This window comes from Manacus vitellinus, unplaced genomic scaffold (genome assembly GCF_001715985.3).
Source record: "Manacus vitellinus isolate BGI_N305 unplaced genomic scaffold, ASM171598v3 scaffold_5_pilon, whole genome shotgun sequence".
In the NCBI taxonomy this organism is placed as follows: domain Eukaryota; kingdom Metazoa; phylum Chordata; class Aves; order Passeriformes; family Pipridae; genus Manacus; species Manacus vitellinus.
Genome location: NW_021940682.1, coordinates 7598564 through 7619309, shown reverse-complemented (window position 1 = coordinate 7619309; position 20746 = coordinate 7598564). Strand labels below are relative to the sequence as shown.

The 20746-nt window shown below is 40.0% G+C and overlaps 1 protein-coding gene across 3 annotated transcripts in view; it reads right to left on the bottom strand.

Moving 5' to 3' along the window:
* Window positions 1-3294: 3294 nt before the first annotated feature.
* Window positions 3295-20746, bottom strand: part of RESF1 (retroelement silencing factor 1) — a 28199-nt gene continuing 10747 nt past the window's right edge. Inside the window, exons 1-5 of one of the 3 annotated variants that reach the window (XM_025895941.2) lie at window positions 14475-14538; window positions 13730-13814; window positions 6443-11834; window positions 5718-5792; window positions 3295-4516 (exon numbers count right to left, since the gene is read on the bottom strand). In XM_025895941.2, coding sequence (XP_025751726.1) covers window positions 4374-4516; window positions 5718-5792; window positions 6443-11795 — 5571 coding nt within the window. In that variant the 5' untranslated portion in view covers window positions 11796-11834; window positions 13730-13814; window positions 14475-14538 and the 3' untranslated portion in view covers window positions 3295-4373. Of the gene's footprint in view, window positions 4517-5717; window positions 5793-6442; window positions 11835-12163; window positions 12283-13729; window positions 13815-14474; window positions 14539-20746 lie in introns of those variants that run through there. The other 2 variants (XM_025895940.2, XM_025895942.2) reach the window with 2 other exon arrangements.

Here is a 20746-nt window from a genome sequence, read left to right as displayed (position 1 = left end):
TGGAGCTAAGAGGTCAGGAAAAGACTGAGCTTTGCCAGGATGAAAAAAGGTTGGAGGCTTTGCACACAGTAAAAGACAAGTCAGAGACCAGGAAGATCAGAAAAAGATTTAAAAAGAGAAGGCGGTAGTTGCAACCTTGCAAATTAAACAAGAAGCCTCAGGAGATGAAGAAGTGAGTTCATGAAGGCAAGGTCTAGGAAGGCAGAAAGACAAGGATTGAGACAGGGAGAGGTAAGTGTAGCCACTACAGCCAAGTTTAAAGGAAGACTTAGCTTAAAGGATCAGATATCTAAAATAAAGGCTGAATTGTAGATAACAACCTAGGTCTGCCACCAAGAAAATCACTCTTGATTGGAAAGCAGAGCACACACCTTTCTAGCACACATGTTAATGACTCGTTAATACATCAGTAGGAAAAAGGATTACTTCCAACACTTGGGAAGGAAAGTACTGTTGATATCAAATGTGGTGGTAACGTTTCCAAGCCCAGCAGCTTATAATACATGTTTCCCTGCATGGTTGGTTTGGTTTTTCTTTCCTTGATGCCCTGCTCTATTCATGGTTTACAGATCACTGCATGACTGGACACATGGCAAGACAGTGGGTGTGATTTACAACAGATCATGACAATTATGTGAAGTAAATGGCACTGTTACACAGACTTCCACTCTACAGACCTCCTTGAACATCATATCACTAGATGTTGGGGCAGGGGCTCTGGAGCAGATGTGAGTCATTTTTACACAGGCATTGCTGCCTCAAGCCAAAAACAGGCATCTCCTGGACAGGACATCCTTCAGGGCCATGGCTTCATCACACCATTAGAAACCAGCTCTTCTGAGTATCCCTAGTTTTACCTGTTGGAAGTGAGTAAGAGGAAGCAAATGTTCTTGGGAGACACACTGCGTGCCTTTCCTCAACTCCCACACTAAGTTGCTCTTGAGTTTCCTGAGGACCTGTATTTCTCCATGCAAACCTGCAAAAGTTCATTACATCCCATTCTCCAATTAATTAATGAAGATGGCAATGACAGCCCCAGTATCAATTGCTTAAGAATGCAGTAGTTGCTAGCTGGACTTTTTAACACTGACCACAGACAGTATTGCTCCAAGCCCAGCTGGTCAGCTAATTTTCCACATACTGCATGGGTCACTTATCCAAACTCTCTCTCCTCAATTTGGCTACAAGAATACTATGAGAAACCATGTCAAAAGTCTTGTTAAACAACAGTTTGTACAGTCCACTTGTCCACAGAATGTGTCATCTCATCATAAGGCCATCAGGTTGGGCAGGTATGATTTACCCTTTGTAAATCCAATCTGACCATTTCAATTTTTTCTTTACTGCACTTTGGTAGTCATGACTTCAAGGATTGTTCTCTAATCTTCCCAAAGAAAGAGGTCAGGCTGGCTGACCAGTCTCCTGTAGCAATGTGAATCATCTTCTTGTCTTTGAAAATGGATAGCAAATTACATATATGTTTTTTTCACACTTATCCAGAACCTCATCCGTGACTCTCTTGGGACACAAAGACAAGAATGATAGAAGTGGTAGCTCTTTCTACCAACACAGAAATTTTCCTAAAACGAAATGGGAAGGAGAAGACAGACACCAACAGGAGAGGATGTTGCACACCCACATCCTACAGTTCTGTGTCTGCCAGGGCTCAGCAGGAACCAGCAGCTTCTAAAGGCAGGGGCCAGAAGCTGAGGGAGATACCACAACCAGCAAGGCAGGGTCCTCACCAGCCAAGGCCCCAAACCTGGGCCCATGAGCAGGGGGTGTGAGTGGAGGACATATAGGACCATTAAGATCTATTAGTGCCCTCAGAGCCATGACAGGATCCATGGTTTGGACAAAGTAACCTTACCAGAGATGTTCATACTGCAAGTGTTAAAGTAGAGGCAACAACCCGACAATGGGCACACATCACATCTGTGATGGGCACCTTCAGTGCTAGGGAATGACCTCATGCTCACATCTGTCAGTTCAAGCAACACAGCCCTAGTTTCCACAGAGCATCTTGCCTATCCAAGGCCAAGGGCTTGCTGTAGTTTGGCTTCAGTCAGCACTATAAGGAGCAGGAGAAATGGCAACTGATTAAGAGCATCTGGCAGTCTTCAGTGCCACATGCATGCAGCAATCATGCAGTAAGCGTAGCACAGGCTACAGGCCAGATCTAAGTGCAAAGTAAAGGCTTTCAAGACAGCTACTGAACTGTACAGTAACCAACCAACATAAGAACCAAGCAGAAAGTACATGGCCACTCTATCCCAAAGATCCTAACCATACCAAAACAGTAGGCACAAGTCACCATGTAAACATTGTCACAGAGCCAAGATTCACTCCTTGGTATATGAGAGGAAGAAGATGTAGCTGTATCCACTGGGACTCAAAACTGACATTCTCACTTACTGGATGCACAAGGCCAGAAGCAAACTTCTCCAAATATTTAGAATATAAACATCATGGGTCACTGGATTCAATAATTTCCTATTGAAAAGAATTCACCCAAGCATTTAAGTCAGCTTCATGTATCATTGTGCAGAACAAAACCCAGACTAAATTCTTGACAGGAACCGTGTGTTGTTTTTACTGGGTACACTTAAGGCTGCAATGAATCTTCCCCAGTGCAGGCAGCATAATACAGGTAACTAAACTCCCACGAAAATGCAAAATAAAATCTTCTCAGAGTTGCCAACACTATTACAAAATCCTTCAGAGGCAACAATCTCCACAGACTAATAGTTTGGTATCCAGCCAGAAAAACAAACAAACAAAAGTCTAAGTTACTAGGACAGCTGTGCCAGATGGAATTAAAATCTTCCCAAACGGTTTCCCAGTTTGAGAGAATAAACATACATTTGATGGAAGGTGAGGACTTCTGTCTCCCCAAAAAGCCTATTTTTAATTGAGCATACAGAGAGAGTTAGGATATTGGGATATTATGCTCCACTGGATAATTAGAGATGCCTGCACACATACCTAGTCACCAACGGAGTAGTACTGAAGGCTTGCCAGCCAATTCCCAATTCCAAGTCAGAGCAGGAATGAAAAAAAACATGCTGAAGAAGACAGAACACATTTCTGATGCTTCCTTAATGTGTTGTTAAGATTTCAGTAGAAAAAGCTTGGGCTTAAGTCCAGTTCTCACTTGCAGCTACTTCCCTTGAACACGGAAGATCCAGCATTTATTTCAAACCTGCTTTTGATCTAAAGGACTATTTTCAATGCCTATTTAACTGCAATAAACACAGCTTGATACTTTTTAACTAAGAAAAAAAAAAGACAAGGCATAGTCCTCCAAAGTTTATTTCAAGTATAAAAGTCATTCAATGAAATATCTACAGGTTTTTCTTTGAGCATAAAGGTTTAACCAGATAGAATCAAGTACGAAATTTCTGAAAAAATATTATTTGATCCAAAATTTTGAATAATAATGAAAAGGCACTTAAACAAAAGATACCCAGCAACAAATATAACTCTTCTGTCACAGTGAATGTGAAATCAAACATTATCTAAGACTTTATAATAAAAGAAATTAATTACAGTCTGTTTAAATTGAGCAACATGGTCCAGACAAGAGTGAATTTCAAACTCCCAGCACTTCAACAATAGCACTTTTCTTTCAAGTGTAAAGAAAGCTAGAGAAAGAAAGAAAAACAAGAGAAGTCTTCACTCAACTAACACTTTACAGCACTGTTTACAGCACTGAGTTAAAACTAAGAACTCAATTCAATTTGTACAAGTTCCACAAAAACAAATGTAACAAAACTGGGTAGCAGCACAGATACTTCATAAATACCCCTGATCTGTATGCTTGATTTGAGGGCTTTAAAGTTCTATTCCCAGTTTAAAAAAAAAAAAAAAGGTTTCTACAAAAACAAAAGCCTTTATAGAAGCAAAACTATCAGACTAGCATAAGTGGAAAATAGAAGTGTAATGCTTGGAAACCCACTGCAATCCCTTTCCAGTAGAAATATTCTTCCACTGCCATAATGGAAAATACCACAAGTAAAGTTTTTGAGAATCAGAAAAGAGGTTGTGGCAATTTAAATAAGTTTGATCTTTTTTTTGATCAAGATTCAAAAAAACTGCCCTATCTTAAAAAAAAAAAAATTCAGACATGCCTAAAGAAACAGTACATTTAACATCAGCATCTGCAGCACCAAAGTATATTTGTGCAATAAATACAAAAGATGTCAATTATTCACAAATATGAGGAAAATAGGGGGGGGAATTCCCAACACCTACCAAAAAAACTGTGTTTTTTACAATTATTCAGATATATGAAGTAAACTGAAAAAAAGCATCTTAGTGGTGGCATTTTTTTCTCAGTGATACTGAGCAAGACCTCTGATACAGGAGCGCTATCAAGGCTTTTGCATCTTTTTTTCCAGATACATTTTCCTGTAGGTCTGAAACATCTCTTTTGAGTCCTTGCTTGGAATGTGAAGAGTCTCTCCATCTCCATCCAGGATCTGTATAGCTGTATCAAGTGGAATACTGTCTTCAGCTGCAAGACAGACAAGCAGGTTAAAGCAAGAGTCTGAGCGTCAAAGGACTCTACTCCTTCTGCATGTGGTACTTGGGGCCCTCCAGTGTCAAAAAGGATGCCACAAACTTCCTTCCTAAAGCAGCAGGTGCCTCAGATTTAAATCAATCTCCAATGCATCTTTAAGCACAAAATGGCCATTTGGGTGTCTTCACAACCGAGATTTCTGAAGAATATTAAGAAAGGTGTGATGGAAAACGTGCATTTTTGAAACCAAGAGAAGAAGCAAGAGGAAGGGCTAAAAGGATGGCAGGGACCAATAGCCAAGGACACAGGCAACAGCATTAAAAGATGCAGATATTGCAGAATATGTTGCTTGCATCAACACCACAACACAGATATGAGCATGCAAGTCCTCTGCTGACAAGTTAAGAAGCGGATGGCAACATGGCTACAGCATGCTGAATGTACCATTCTGTTTCCTTTCAGATGAGTAGAAAAACAAGATTATAGCTAGAAAGATACTTAAAGCAAAGAAGCAAAGACAGTTGGGAGCAACCTCACCCAAGAAGTTTGCAAACAAAGGATGGAACAAGCAAGATCCTGAGATGAAAGATGCCGCTATTGTAACAGTTGACTCCTAAACAGTATAGAAGACTATTTGAAAAGTAATTTGCCAATCAAATGAAACAAGGAAGATGTAGTAGTGGCCCCACTTTTCCTTTATGTGTCATACAAGTAATCCTGACCAGACTACTGGGACACAGGTCCTGGAACTTGTGAGCACAGGTGTATGCGTGGACAGCAGCAACGTATTGTGAAAGCCAGATTAAAAAAAAAAATCACTTTCTGTTTTTAAAGGCTCACACTGGATTTTGCTACATTACTTCCTACATTTTAAAGTGTGAAAGAGCTAGCTTGGTCTTTATCTACAATTTAAAACTGTACTTGAATGTTGTTACCAGTGCTACACCCAAGTCAACAGCACACAGGTATGCAGGAAAATTTCAACTATCTCCAACAGTATATTCGTACAGCAGTAAAAAGCTCCACAGATCTTTGAAACTCATATGTCTACTCTACAGTATCCATTTAATCAGCAGAACTAGTAAAGAATAAGTTGGAATCCTTTATTAGGGTTTGCTACTGTAAATGAACACTTAATACCAAGCAAAGACTATTTAGCTTATATTTCAAACTGGATACTCAGAAGTCATTTCACCTGTAGAGATCTCTTCCAGTTTCTTTTGCTTCAGTGGTTCACATTTTAACCAATCTTCTTTTTTACTCTTGACACCTAAAAAGAAAATTTAAAAAAAAAAATTTGGGGTCTTCCTATATCACAAGTTTTGGTCTCTATTCAGCATCAAGTTTTAACATATATACTAGCACATGCAAAAGGAAATTCCCTTTGGATGTGAAAATGACTGCAAGGGTTGCTATGTGCAATTTAAGATTTGGCTTTATTTAAAAATCAGGTACAGAATTTGACATAAATATGCTTCACAATGCACCATGTAAGATGCTGAAAGATTTGGGACAGGAAAGAAGAGGAGGGAAAAGGGCAGCTTAAAGCAACAATGGCAAAGGTTATGGGGACTTTGTGCAGGATATGTCAGACCTAAGCTCTCTCTCTTCCTCAGTGGCATAAAAGATCCTTCCCTCCACTGTCTGCCCAGCCAGACTTACGTATATCCAGGTGAACACTGAATACAGATCAGATCACCTTTGGTAACTATGCCAAAAGAATCTACTTTCTACAAACAAGCCAAGCTGTTCTTTTTCAGCTTAACACACGTCTATGGTCTGTCAGAGAACTAGCTATGATATCTCAGCCTTCAGCTTCTAGAGTCTCATGTTTCCACTGTCTGTAGTTTCAGACAACACGAACTGAAAAAGGAGTACATACTTCTAACTTACAAATTAATAATCAAGATAGCGTCATACCTGCTACAACAACTTTATCTCTTTCCAGGGAATTCTTCACAGCTAAGCTTTCTTCGCCAGTGGTTGGATTTCTGAACAGTATGTCTGGACACAGCTTAAACTCAAGTACTTCCTGCTTGCATGGTTTCTCAGCTGCTGAGGCAGGCGCTTCTTTTTTCGAATCACTGTTTTGTGACACTTTGGTCTTTCGATGCCAGACGGGTCTGACAGGTGATGTCTCCAATTTTGTCAGGTATATGCGCTCCTGTGCCGTACGTTTAAACGCGACCCTGTTCAGGTAGTGTTTTTTTGGTTCCTTTTGAAGATGCAACTTCAGTCTGTTATTTCTTCTATTTATGTATAGCAGGTTTTTATCAGGAAACATCTTCTCAGAGCACTTGTCTTTGTTTTGACCATCGAGACGTCTTTCTTTGTTAGAAAAGTAGTTTTTAGACATGGGAGAAGATAGAGCCCTTTTTCTCTGTAGTTTAAGCATAGAGTGATCTGCTAAGGAACTCTTTGGTTTCCAGACATTTTCTCCATTCAATCTTTTAGCTCTGTCAGAATTTATCATGCAGTTATGTGTAATTTGCTTAAAATTCTTTCCTTCAGACTGTTTCAGTCTTTCATCTTCCACCTTTGCTTTCTTAAGTTCTCTCTTCCCCATCAGGTTTTCCTTCATCTTCCGTTTGTATGGCTGCTCCTGTGAAGGATGAACTTTCACAGATTTATGCGGAGAGTATTTTGTGGTTTTTGACTTAAAGTCTACAGCGCCAAAATTTGAGAACCTTACAGCATCAGCTCGGTAACTATTCAGCTTTTTATGTTTTATTTCTGCTGGTAGTTTGTCTTTCTCTTTGACATTAATTCCTACATCTTGCCCAAGCATCTCCTTTTCTTTACTACAGTTCTGTCCTTCAGCTGAGTTCTCTTCACAAGTTTTAATATTTTGCCTTTGATTGACTTCAGAGTGCTTAATTTCTACAGTTTCTGATTTCATAAATTTGTGAATGTGCTTTTTGGATTTCATGGTCAAAGCTGGTTTGGTTTTATCTCTTGAAAATAACTCAGTTTTGAAAACTCTCTCCTTCTTTCCAGATGACTTTGTCATGTTGTCTGCATGTGTGTGACCAGTTTTCTCCAGCAATTCTTCTGAAACTGTCTGATGTTTTTTTTTGTCAGAATGAAATTCTCTGCTTGGTAGTGGGGTTCCTTTGTCACTTTGCAGCTCTTCCTTCTGGCTGCTGCATTTATACTTATCAGCATCTTGGTTTTCAAAACAATTAAGTGGTCCAGTATTTTCCTGTTTTATTGTAGGCAGTATGTGTTCATTATTGATGTTCAGACTAGGGTTTTTGTTCATTGCAGAGGTGTATATGCAAATATCTTCTTTATTTTTGCTAATACTGGTTTGGATTTCTTCAGAAGTTGTCTGGGTTCCCACTGCACAGTGGTTTTTTATTAGGGCATCAGATTTACTGTTGTTTTCTTGTCTCTCTGCAGAGCTACTATTTTCAGCTTTTGAAAGTTGATAATCATTTTTCTCTGAACCAGATGTTCCTGATTTACTGGGACAGTGTGGTATTTTACATCCTACAGATACACAACCCGTTAATGAACAATCTTCATTTTTTTCACTGGAGTTGGAATTTTCTTGAGGTTTTTTTTCCTTCTTACACAGACTCTGACTAGGCAGAACACTGCCTTCAGGGTTCTCCTCAGCTGAAGTCTTTTCTGACTGTTGACTCACTGCTCTCTTGTCACTAGAGGGACACTGTTTGTGTTCAGGAAACAGCTCTTGAACCTGATCAGAGCTTAACACTGCAATTTTTATCTGATTTACTGGGTCTTTCAAATTAGAATTCTTGTCACAAATTTTAATCTTTCTTTGAGGTTGATTCTCCATCCCTTCAGCCACAGAATGACTTTGTGCTGGCTCTTTTCTTAGCATATCAGCACTTTGAAGGCCATATGGAAACTCTTTCACTAGTTCAGACAGCTGATTTTTTAGGTATTTACAAGGTTTTCGTCCAAAAGAGTTTATTTCTTCCTCTGTGCTATTTTTAGTGGGTATGGCATTTTGTGTACTGTGGTCTCCTGGAACAGTGGATGCATTTGTTTCAGCAGTTATGCTGATAGAAGAACCTAGTGAATGTTGAGCTAACTTCTGGTTTATATTAGCAAGATTTTCTAAGCAATTTTCAGGATGCTTGAAAGATGCCTCAGATGACACGTTTTGTTCTGAGGCAGAAACTACCTTAAGAGGATTGCCACTGCTTTCTTTCTCTAAATGACTCATTGTGCTACCATGCAAAATCTTATCCGCTTTACTCATGCAGCTTGATGATTCTCCCAACATCTTCAGCAGCAAGCTCTCTTTCTGGGGAGTGTTACTGCTCAGCCCATTTTTATGCAAGTCCGGACGTTGTTCCTTTTCCCTTGCATCAGATCCTTTTCCTTCTGATGTATGTGTCTCATACACTGACCTGAAGATGCCTGCTATTTGTGGATTATAAAATTTATCACCTTCTACAAGAGAACATACACTAGAAATACAAAACATCTGATCTTCCAACACAGCTGTGGATGTATCTCCTGTCTCTAACATAGTTTGCTTGTCTTTATGATCTCCTACACCTTCTAGGGAGATTTGACTAGAAAAATTTATGCCAGATTCAGGAAAAGAAATCTTGTTTTGTAATTCAAGTTGCAGATTTTCTCTGGTATCTTGCGCAGACTGATTAACCTTCCTTTGATTTTCATTATATGAATCATTTCCATTCACACTGGTTTTTACTCTTCTGTTTTCATCACCTAATTTGATCTGTTGCAAATGCGAGTCCACTTGCTGTTCCAGAATACAATCAATGGGTGATGACCAAGCATTTTCTATTGCTCCTTTGTCAGTATTTGCCACATTTAAACCATTTTCCCCCACTTCTTGCAAGCTACATGCGCTCTCCAAATCAATCACTGGATAGGTTTTATCTTTAGATGCTGGGATTTTGTCTGCTTGCTCACTCTGTGTTCTCTGTTCAGAAAGTACTAAAGGAGAGACAACTGCAACCTGAGGTTCAAAATTTTTTATCAAACTGGAAGTCAGTGTATCAAGTTTTTGTCCTACAGAGGTAGTTGTTATAGGCAACACTGCTTCATCCATACTAACCAGAACATTATTTTGTTCTCTCTTTTTTGTGTTTTGGCTGGAGGGTGAAATCTGATTTGCTGTGGGGCTTTCGCTTGACTGGTTTTTTTGCACATTTACAGATTCTGATGAATGCTTCCGCCACAAGCTCAGACATGCAGTTAGCTCTTCCATAGTGTAAGTACAATTGATCTGTTTACAGGATGTATTTTCAATAAACGGCATTTTTTTCTGAGCTACCTCATTCTGGAATTTAGCTTCACCAGATTTAGTTATTTCCGATACAGGAGAGTTTGTGTGAACCACAGATGCCTGCTCACCTTTCAATCTTTCTACGTTCCTCTCACTAGTGTCTTTTTGCAAGCTTCCACCTGAGACAGATGTATCTACCATTTGTTTGTCATTACACAGGAGACTAGTCAGTATTTTATCAGCAGTAGCACCAGCTGTCTTCTCTTTCAATGCATTTGTGCTACTTAATACAAACTGAAGAAACGATGAGTTCTCGGGGTTAATTTGCACACTCTTTGATGCAATTTTGACAGAGCTACCTGCTTGACTAAAACATGAAGCGTTGTTCAAGGAAACTGCAGTTTCTTGAGAAGAGGCCAAGGCATGAACATCCTGTTGTTCCATGGTGGGAGTGCTCTCAGGATTATTTAACTGAGCTGGGAGTTTGCTCTGAGAGGGAATAGGAGCTAAGCTTGATGGAAGGCTTCCCTGCACCACCTGCGGGTTACTTTGAGTCCTCTCTAATCTTCTGTTATCAGCATTGGCTAGATTTTTGTCCTTTCTTTCTTCATGTGAAATCTTAAGTGTTTGACTCTCTGTCATCATTGTTTGAGTTGAGGAAGGTGGTACATTTTGTTTGGGCACCCATGGAAGACAATTAGCAGGAGTACACTGATAACCGTAGGGAGGAGGGGGAGTGTTTCCATCATGCTTTGAAGCTGCTAATAATTTTCTTTTAAAAAGCCTTTCAAGCAGGGGCCAGTTTTTTTTAATACGGTACAGCCTCTCAGCATCCCAAGCTGGTCTGTCCTTTACAATTTTTCTTTCATCCGCTGATGATGAATATAGTTGAGAATTAACAGGTCCATTCATTAAATTACTGGTCTGGCTTTCTTGAACTGGAGGAGGATCACTCGGTGGCTTGGAAGAAAGAGCTTCTATTTCTTTCACAATATCCAACAGGTCTTCGGGAATGCCAGAGGATGGCACAGTCATTTCATTAAAAGAACCATTTGCTGTCACACTTCCATTTGAACTACAGAAACTCTTAACTGATTGACTGACTTCTCCACATTGCTGCTTCTGACAGTGTTGCTGAATGCTGTTAAAACCAGAAGAATTTTTTTGATCCAGTGGGCTCCTCTGTTGGCTAAGGGTGTATCCATTAGACATGTTTTGTACTTCCTGTGGTACACCTATTGAAGATTGTGCAGCAGCTCTTGAAACACAGTTGGTAGGCAACAAAGATGGTGCAGAACATCCTCTAGGAGCTTGTGATTCCATCTGACTTGGCTGAAATTGTGGGAGCTGTACATTTGTTTCAATATTTTGATTCATTGAGTATGAACCTTTGCACTGAGTATTGGACTGAAATATATGGGTTTGGACTTGTTGCCCGGATGTACCAAAAGACACAGAATTATTCTGGGAATGAGTGCTACTTTGATATAATGCTGCAAATCTCACAGAATTTTGCTGCAGTATTTGTGGCTGCGCAGTGTAAGTGTTTGTAGCAGCATACTGAGGTCCCTGATGTACACTCCTCACACTATTTCCAGCATTCATTTGAGAAGACAGGGGAGGTACATTTCTACAGGAATAACTGTAGGCATTAGAGACTGGCCAAGAAGTCTGAACCATCTCTGCCTGAGAAGGTGACTGCTGAATGGGAGGTTTCTGAGCTGGTACATACATCTGCGGATGTTGTTTAACTGAGTATTTTGACATAAAAAAATTATTACCAATCACAGATGCTCCTGGTAAGGTCTGATCAGAAGTTTTGAATCCTTCAGTATTCACAAGAGGGAAGGCAACCTTGACAGCTGGCAGATACATAAACTGGTTACTTTCAGCATAAGTGCATGCATTTGTAGAGGAGCTGGCATTTGTCTGAGGAAAGGTATGTCCATTAGAAAGCAACTGAGTGTGATAAGCTCCTTCACTTTGAAGGTTCATATTTGCATTAGCATTCTGGACTGGTCCTCCATTCCAGTCCATCTTCTCTTGATTTCTTTTTCTTCAGGTAAACCCAAAATGCTAAAAAAAAATGCTTAAAAATATTACAATCTTAATCTTTTGATCAAAACCTATTTCACTTACTAAGTAATGATTCAGAATGCATTATGAACAGAACTGTTGAACTTAAATTGCTAGGTAGGAGAGCAACCCCACTGGCACATCCCATGGACATCAATACTGTCAATGTCCAAGTTGCATAAATTATTTCCCAGAATGCTGTTAAGGTACAAAAAGAGCAGCAACTAACAACCCTATTGACTGTCTAATGACTAACAAAATCCTCACATTATCCTGCTAATTCTATTATCATTCAACTTTTTAATTTAACAATAGATGGCTATATTTACCTTCTCATCCAAAAACAATGGAAAAAAACCCCAAGGTATTTGTACAACAGGGCACAATGAGCAATGCTTAAGAGCTGAGCACGAGAAGCACCAGCAGAATAAAATACAGGCCAGAGTTTTCAGATGAGAAGACCTGATTTCAGTTATACCTTCAAATACAACAACAAAAAAAAAAGAAAAAATGAACTTGGGTTTAGTAAAAACCTCTCACAAAAATGTGGCCCACTAGTTTTATTTTAATTTTGAGGAACATAACTCTGCCTCTAGTGAGCTGCAAGGAAAGCTCTCATAATTCTAACGCTGTAGCATGAACTTACACAGCTGGGAGAAGGCATGAAGCATGGAGATGACATCATCACTTCTACTACTGCAGTACACACACCTTCAGGAGGTGACAAAGTGAAGTACTGAGGCCTGAACAACAGGCCCTGAGCCAAAGTTGACCTCCAGATGAACCTTCCAACTAACATTATACTTATCTGTGTATCTCATCATGGCTGGGCTTCGCAGTTTTAGCCAATGAGTAGATACACAGATCCCCCTAATCTGTGTATCTACTCATTGGCTAAAACTACATATAATTCTTAGTGAAATACATAGTATGATAAGACTACACCTGTGTATCTGCTCATTAACAAAATACATGTGCTTTTTAGTAAGATATATTAGTATCTGCTCATTACTAAATAATATTTGTATCTGTTCATTAATGAAATATGTATGCTTGTTAGCAAAATATGACTTCTCTTTCCATATTCAGAGACTGGTCAAGGCCATGGAAGTAGATGCCTGGCCTTGTTTAGCAGTAGATGGTCAAGGCTGACTCCACTGGTTTTCCCCTTGAGCCCTGGGCCAGGTTTTGGGTGGAATCCAGGAGGAGAAGGAAAACAGATGTTTTTCCACACGAGTAGTTATGTAAGCTTGTTTTTTCAGCAGTATAAAAGCTGGTCCCTCTCACAGTGAAGATGGAGATCTCACCTACAAGTATCTCACCTACACGTATCTCTATGTCTCCATGTGTTATATTGCAGAATGTACATGTATTACCAACAAGCCCAACTGGGTGAGCATGTTACTCTGTAAAGCTGTTAGAGACAATGGCTTCAAAGCCAAACTTTATTTCAGTCTTCAAAATGACAACCTACAAGCATGAATGCAGCCTGCATCTCAACAAGTTCCTCTCAGTATGGTCAAATCCAGCTAGGACATAATAAACACCTTACTTTGTGCAAGGTATTAGACAGTTTCTCAACAAAATGTTTCATGCCACTTCTCCCAGATCACCCAAGGCTCCTGACTTTCCTTCATGGCCTCTTTTAGATTTTAACACTCTTCTGATTTCAAGCTTGGAAATCAGAAGTTTCACTCGTATCTAGCCTATAAAAAATAAGACTCAGTGTTACAATTTTCCAGGTGTTATTTCAAGATTCAAAGATAGCTCTTTCTTCACTCTACCTTTTACCTCCTCTGCTCTCATAGGACACCAATAACAAAAGAAAACCAGAAAACAAGGTTGCATATGAAATCAGCAAAAAACAGCAACAGCAGTGTTAAGGCAATACTTACAATGATGCAGGAATCTTAGATGAGACAACAGGCTTCTGCATCCAATGTAAAGATTTCAGACTGCTACTGTTACACAGGGTATTTCCTGAAAAATGAGCAGAGAATAAAACAACCATGTCCTTGAATTAGATAACTGTTGAAGAAATTTAAGACACATTTTCTAGAAACATGACTAACGGAGGCAAACAAGACTAGGATGACAACCAGTAGTAAATGTAAAATCCTTGCTAGAGGAGGAACTTTGACTACATGCAACACACAACTCCACCAAGAGTAAAATCCAATTATTGTCACTTTCAAAACAATAAAAATGACTACAACCTTGGTTTGTCAATCATCATTATTAGCTGGATTACAAAAATTAAGTTTGCAATTCTCATCACAACCTTAAAAATTCTTTAATAAAGCTAATAAAAGCTTTAATACAATGAAACATGCTACTTTAAAAAGCGATATTTGGCACAGTTCTTTAACAAATCTACCTGACTAAAATGCTTACCCCCCTAGACTTCTCCATCAGATAGTTTTAGGCATGTCTCTGGCCTGTGTCTTATTTAATGTCCCTAAATCTCTCTGTGGAGACACCACACAGAGATTTGAGGGGAATTCGGGCCACCTATATAAAGACCAGCAAGTCCAACTGTTACGGCTGTTCATTCCAGGGAAGAAGGAATAATACAGCTGTTAGGTATGGAGAGGTGAAGTTTCCCTTGATCCTGTGGAAAGGAATTAAGTTTGAGCATACCTGAAAGCGAGATTAAGACACAAACGAGGCCAGATGTTGGATTCCAAAATAAGTCAACTTTATTTTCTAAAACAAAAGGAGAGGAAGGAAATAAGGAAAACATAAACGTAGGAAAAGCCAAGAGAAATTACTAGAAGCACAGAAAAGGGGTTATGTGCTGGTTTAAAGGTAAACCAGCAGGGGAAATGAACTCAACTCAAAAGAGAGATTATGAGTCAGAATAACAATTTAATAAAATAATACAGTAAGTACGATTATACAGACAAAAAATTGGTTTTAACCCACAAAACCCACATGTATAACCCAGCAACCTGGGGCATGAACAGAGTGGTGTTCTTTGGGCCCCCTGAGTCCAAAGTAAAGGGAGAGGGGAAAAACCTCTTGGTGAGAGTGCTGTTGCAGTCTAGTCAAGAGTGGTGACTGCAGTCCAGTCGAGGGTGGTGGTTACAGTCTGGTTGAACAGTGGTGATTGCAGTCCAGTTGAGAGTGGTGGTCTCAGTCTGTTTGAGAGCGGTGGTCTGCAGTCTTCCTCTGGATCCCATGAGTGGTTGAAAATGTTCCAAGACTCCAAGATTATACATTCTCCAGTTCAGGCAGGAATGCTCAGTATTTCCCTCAGGGCGAGGAGTTCCACAAAGGGTATGAGGACAGAAGCACCCTCCTATCTCACAGGCTTCTTAACACCTAGTTTATAGCCTGAGGAGTCAGGCTGCTCTGGGCAGAAGGTGCAAATAGTCTATTGACAACAGTTTCTGGGAAATGGCATGGAAGGCTATAGAATACACAGTTTTGGGTTACATCCATCCAGTGATGGTCCCAGCTGTTCTAACTAGGATAGGTTACCACCACCATGGGCTCAGCACTGGCTTGTAGATTTAGTTCTCCATGGTGGTGAGATCTCCTTCTGGGGAGGGCAAGGAAGACAAACCCATCAACCTGTCCCTACCATTTTTGTGTTGAATTCTCATCTCCCAGTCAGGTACAAAATCAGGGTCCTTTTATACCTTATCAACCATTATTGTGCAAAGCGCTATCAGTGGGACTGTAGTCAAATCTTCTGTTCTTTGTGGTTGTGTTGTATGGAATATTTCTTGGTAGAAGGTATACTTGGTAGCAGTTGTATGAAACACTTCCTGGTATCAAGCCAAAGAATGAGACCACACAGCTTGTACCCCACTTCACATTCCTCCCCGACGCCATGGCAACACAACCTGACCTCCATCTGGCTTCCATGATCATCATGGGCCCCATCACATATTGAGCTTTGCATTTTCTTCACTGTTTTATGCTTCCAACACTTCTCACATCCCCTTTCTAGGACTGTGTATGGAGATTCCTCCCTTGAGGACACCTCCAAGGTTACTCCTCGAGGCTGAGCGAAAGAGTTCTGCCCACAGGCACTGGTATGAGTGAGCAATATCAATCTCTGCTCAATTATTTTGCTAGCTTTATTATTGTTGCTTCAGTATATAATGCACTGTAATTACAGTTACCTATCTAGACTGTGTAGTAACTAATTCTGAGTAAGTCCTTTAATCTAACCAGTGTAATAGACTATGCTGGGTGGTATTGTTTATCAAACAGGACGTGTAGCTTAACCGCTAAGCTAAGCTGAAGCAAGTGCTAAACCACAAAGAGCTGTGCTAATGCTTAAGCAAGATATACGTTAAGATTGCTAAATGTTCCAAGAAATGCAAGAACAACCCATATAAGGAGGACAAAAGCCACAAGAGCCAAAGGGTAGAAAGAGGAAGACATCTTACTTCAGCCTCGACGACCACCGGGAGGCAGAAAAGACCCCCTAGCAACAGCCCAGGCATGCGCGGAGTACTACTGCCACATTACAGAAAGAGGAACTAGAAGACTATAAAAAGGGACTGTTTTAGCATGATGTTGCGGCAGTTGGTGGAGCGGTGACTCCCCTGTCGCCCAGCGCTGCACTTTGCTCATATTCTCTTGCTGTAATTAATAAATTCTAATTGGTTTATTGATCCATTGTGGTCTAATTTATAACAACCAGTATTATCATCAATATCATCCGTATTATCACCTGTTCAATCTGTTTAGATGTAGAGAGGCAAGGTTTGCCTTAGTCCATGAATGTGGAGAGGTTCTAAACATTCCCACAAGTGAGATTAAGGTACAAACGAGGCCAAATATTGGATTCCAAAACAATAATTCAACTTTATTTTCTAACACAAAAAGAGCAGAGGAAAAGAAGGAAAATAGAAAAGTAGGACAAAGCCAAGAGCAACTTCTAGAAGCACAGGAAAGGAGTTACCACCACCATGGGCTCTGCTCTGGCTTGCAGGGTCAGTCCTTAGTCTCCTCACAGTCGTCTTCTCTGGTCTTCTTTTGTGATTTCTTGTCCTGTAGTCTTCGACAGCAAGCAAACGAGAAGGCAAAGTGGCAGCAGCTCCCGCAGCAGCAGCCCTCCGTGCCACATTAGGCACTGCTAAAGTGTCCTCATATCTTGTACGAAATTCAACAGAAACATGAGTAACAGTATTTTAATTAAATAGCAGGTAGCCTCTGAATGCCCATTGGCTGGTTCCCCAATAAATACCTCATTTGGAAGGGTGAGTCCTTGCCATGTAGCATTTCTCTGACTGCATTGGACGCTTTTTATTCAAGGTAACTTTTTTGTAACAATTTTTTATTACCAGTACGGATTTCTTGATAAAAATAACTAATTTTAAGCTCTTTCAATTAAAACAACTACTTTTTGATTACAGCAACCTGCCTCCAGCAGGTTTTCAACTAAAGCAACTTGCCTCCTCTAGCTTGCTTCTTGCAGTCTTTAAAGTAGCTCGCCTTTTTGCAGTCTTTAATTAAGGCAGCTCAGCTTTTGCAGTTTTTCAGTAAAGGCTTTTTGGTTTCATGCCTGAGGCAATGACAAAAAACTTTTTACCTTTGTAATAAACAAGAAATGGTAAAATTTACTCGTCAAAATATATATATATGTACTTTTCATATATTATAGCTAATGCTTTGTTGGGACTGAGGAGTTGTGACCTGCGGAATAGTTAACTGCCTTATTACTATTATAAGTTGAGACAGTTTTCTAGGTGGTAAGATAAAGTATTTTGCTTTACTGAGCATCTATACTATATCCTGTTTTTCTAAAAATATTGTCTAAGAGAACAAGGATCAAGGAGTCAAGGATAAAGATGATAAAGAAGAGCCAAAGAGAACATCTGGACCATCTGGATACCATTCCCATACCCAGCTCCAAGGACATTAGGGCTAATTAAAACTACTGATGGAAAGTCCCTGGCAATTAAATAGGCCTACAACAGAACCAACCAGAACGAAGCCCGTGAACTCAAGCTCAATGAAGAGCTAACAAGTGACTATGGGAGGGGAGTTGAAAAAGTATAAAAGTTACTGTTTGTCTCTATTGAGTTTGTGGGCCGTTGGAAGAGCAGGGGTCTCTCCAGGCCACCCAGCATGCTGATTTGCTTATTTGCACTTTATATAAATCTTATAATAAAAATTGCTGCTATATTTTGATTTGGTTTATTTACCTATAACACCTTTTATCAGTTCTTTACATCACCATATAAAAAAAAAGAACAATTTTTCCATATTGGTTTGCCTTTCCTGAGCCTGTGGGATGAAGTTGCATAAAGTTACAATTACACTGTATAATTTTTTAGACATAAACCTTTGACTAAGTCTGGGGCTGGAACTAGATCCAGCCACACCCAGACTCCTCTCTGAGAAGGAATTTAGAAATGAAGGGGGCATTTTCTGCACCCTCTGACTCAATAGGAGGATCAACATGATAAACCTTGTCAAAAGCTTCCACTCTGCTCATCACAGCTACCAAGGCATAAATTCTGCCTCCTCTCCACCTCATACTGTGGTCTCAAGAGCTGCCAAAGTAATCAATACCAATTACCTTTCCTCTTATCTATGCATAGATGGTTTGGACACTGAAGACATTCTTCCAGTGTCCCACCAACTAGGACTACCAAGATCACTTTGATTGTACTTGGAATGGCATTCCTTATACCTCTACCCATTTACCTCAAGGCTGTGGCTACAGTCCTACCATTGATACTAAGATAACATGAGCAATATTAGCTGAAATTTCTCCCACTCCTGATGTCTTTCACCACAGTATATTGATGACTTTCCTAGCAGATACAGATGGGTATCTTACACAAGATACAATCCCAAATTTCAGCCCTCAAAGAACATCAGGAACTTTATATTCTTCCTGATGAATGCCAGGGTCCTGACCAGAAAGTAAGGCGTTTGGGTTATTTTTTAAAGGAGTCTTCTTGCATGCTGTCATAAATTACGACCCCAACGGATCAAAGTACCAATTAAAATTTATTAATTACCCAGATATAGCAAGCAGAATATGAGCAAATGCAGCGCTGGGCGACAGGGGAGTCACCGCTCCACCAACTGCCGCACTAACAGGCTAAGACAGTCTCTTTTTATAGTCTTCCAGTTCCGCTTTCTGTGATGTGGCAATAGTACTCTGCGCATGCCTGGGCTGTTCCTAGGGGGTCTCTTCTGCCTCCCGGTGGTCGTCCAGGATGAAGTAAGACATCTTCCTCGGGTGTTCTTTCTCTGCCCTTTGGCTCTGGCAGCAATCGTCTTCCTTATATGGGCGGTCCTTTTAGTTCTTAGAACATTTGGCAATCTTAAGGTATACCTTGCGTAAGCATTTGCACAATTCTTTGTGGTTTAGCATTTGTCTTAGCTTAGCGGTTCAAGCAGAACATCCTGTTTGATAAACAATATCACTCATCGTAGTCTATCACACATGCCAGTACCAAAGGTATTTCTGAAAGTGTCTGGCAGTCTGTTTCCTTTACCCAACCTACTTCCTCCTCCAAATGCAAATATCAAGTCTCCTAGGCTCTTTAATTGTCATAAGGCCTGGGTTTTAGTCAGATGGCCACCCTCTCTATTCCTTGTTGTGCACACATTCCACCTGGAATTGGAATATGAATTACACATCCAACCTTTCTCCTAAAAGTATTGAAACAGAACAAGGCCTGAAGAGTTAACTCTGAATGCATGCTCTGAGCGAAGAAACAAAGAACCAAGATCAAGGACTAATGGAAGGAAACAAAGAACCAAGACCAAGGACTAATGGAAGATAATACTTTACCAAAGAATGCAGACACAGTGACACGAGAGAACATAAAGTAAGAGCACAGGAAAATAAAGACAACAAAAAATGCTAACATACATATAAAAAGACATATGGAAGGAACACAGAGAGAGATAAGGGGAAAGAGAAGGACCAGGGTCCAGAAACTCCTGCCAAATATCAGAAATTCCTGCCAAATATCAGAAACTTCTGCCAAACACATGTTGGAGTCAGCAGAATTAAAGAAAGTTCAAAAGTTTACCTGAGGGACAGGAGTAAAATGACGACCCCCAAGGCTGAAGTAACAGGAAGTACCACCAAGATTCTCTCCAAAATGATGACCCCGTCCCTGACTCTGTTGCTATGAATATTATAACTAGATGTTGCAATAATATGAATATGCATGTAAAGATGATGTAATCTCTCTCAAAAATTGTATAGATAGTCTGACTTTTCACTGATTGCTTTGGAACTCTTTGTCCAGTGCGAGCTGGGAGTTCCCCAATGTTGCCTATGTAATAGTCAAATAGACGGGAGAATTTTAATTCGAAAATATTAAAGAATTTAATAAAGGTAAATAAGTAAATCAGCGCGCTGGGCGACCGGGGAAGTCTCCTGGCTTCACCAGCGGTCTGCAAAGAACAAAAACTAAAACTCCATCTTTTATACCCTTCAAAACCACCTCCCCCTCAGTCTCATGTCATCTTGTCATTGGTCCCTGTTTCGTGGGCTTTGTCCTGCTTGGTTTCTGCTTCGCAGGCTCTACCCACATTGGTTTCCATTTTGCGGGCTTTTTCAGTACTGGTTTCCCTTTCGTGGGCTTTGTCCTGTTGCTGAGGGAGGACAACCACTGATTCCATTAGATTATAGTCTTTAAGGTCAGCCATGTTGGAATTCTCTTAACAGAGACAGTAGTTTCCTTTCACAGTTCTTGTGGTTGACCTTTTATTACTTCTTTCCCTATAGGTATACTTAAAACAGACACTTTAAAAATAATCGGATATCTTATTCAATTTATCACTATAGTAACATAGCTTTTGTGGTTTGACATTACCTATAGCCAGTCTAGCAGAATATAAGTTTGCGGTTTGACATTTCTGCAGCCTACTACCTAGCAACTCTGGAAAAATGTCAGCTTAAACTTTATTAGACAAAG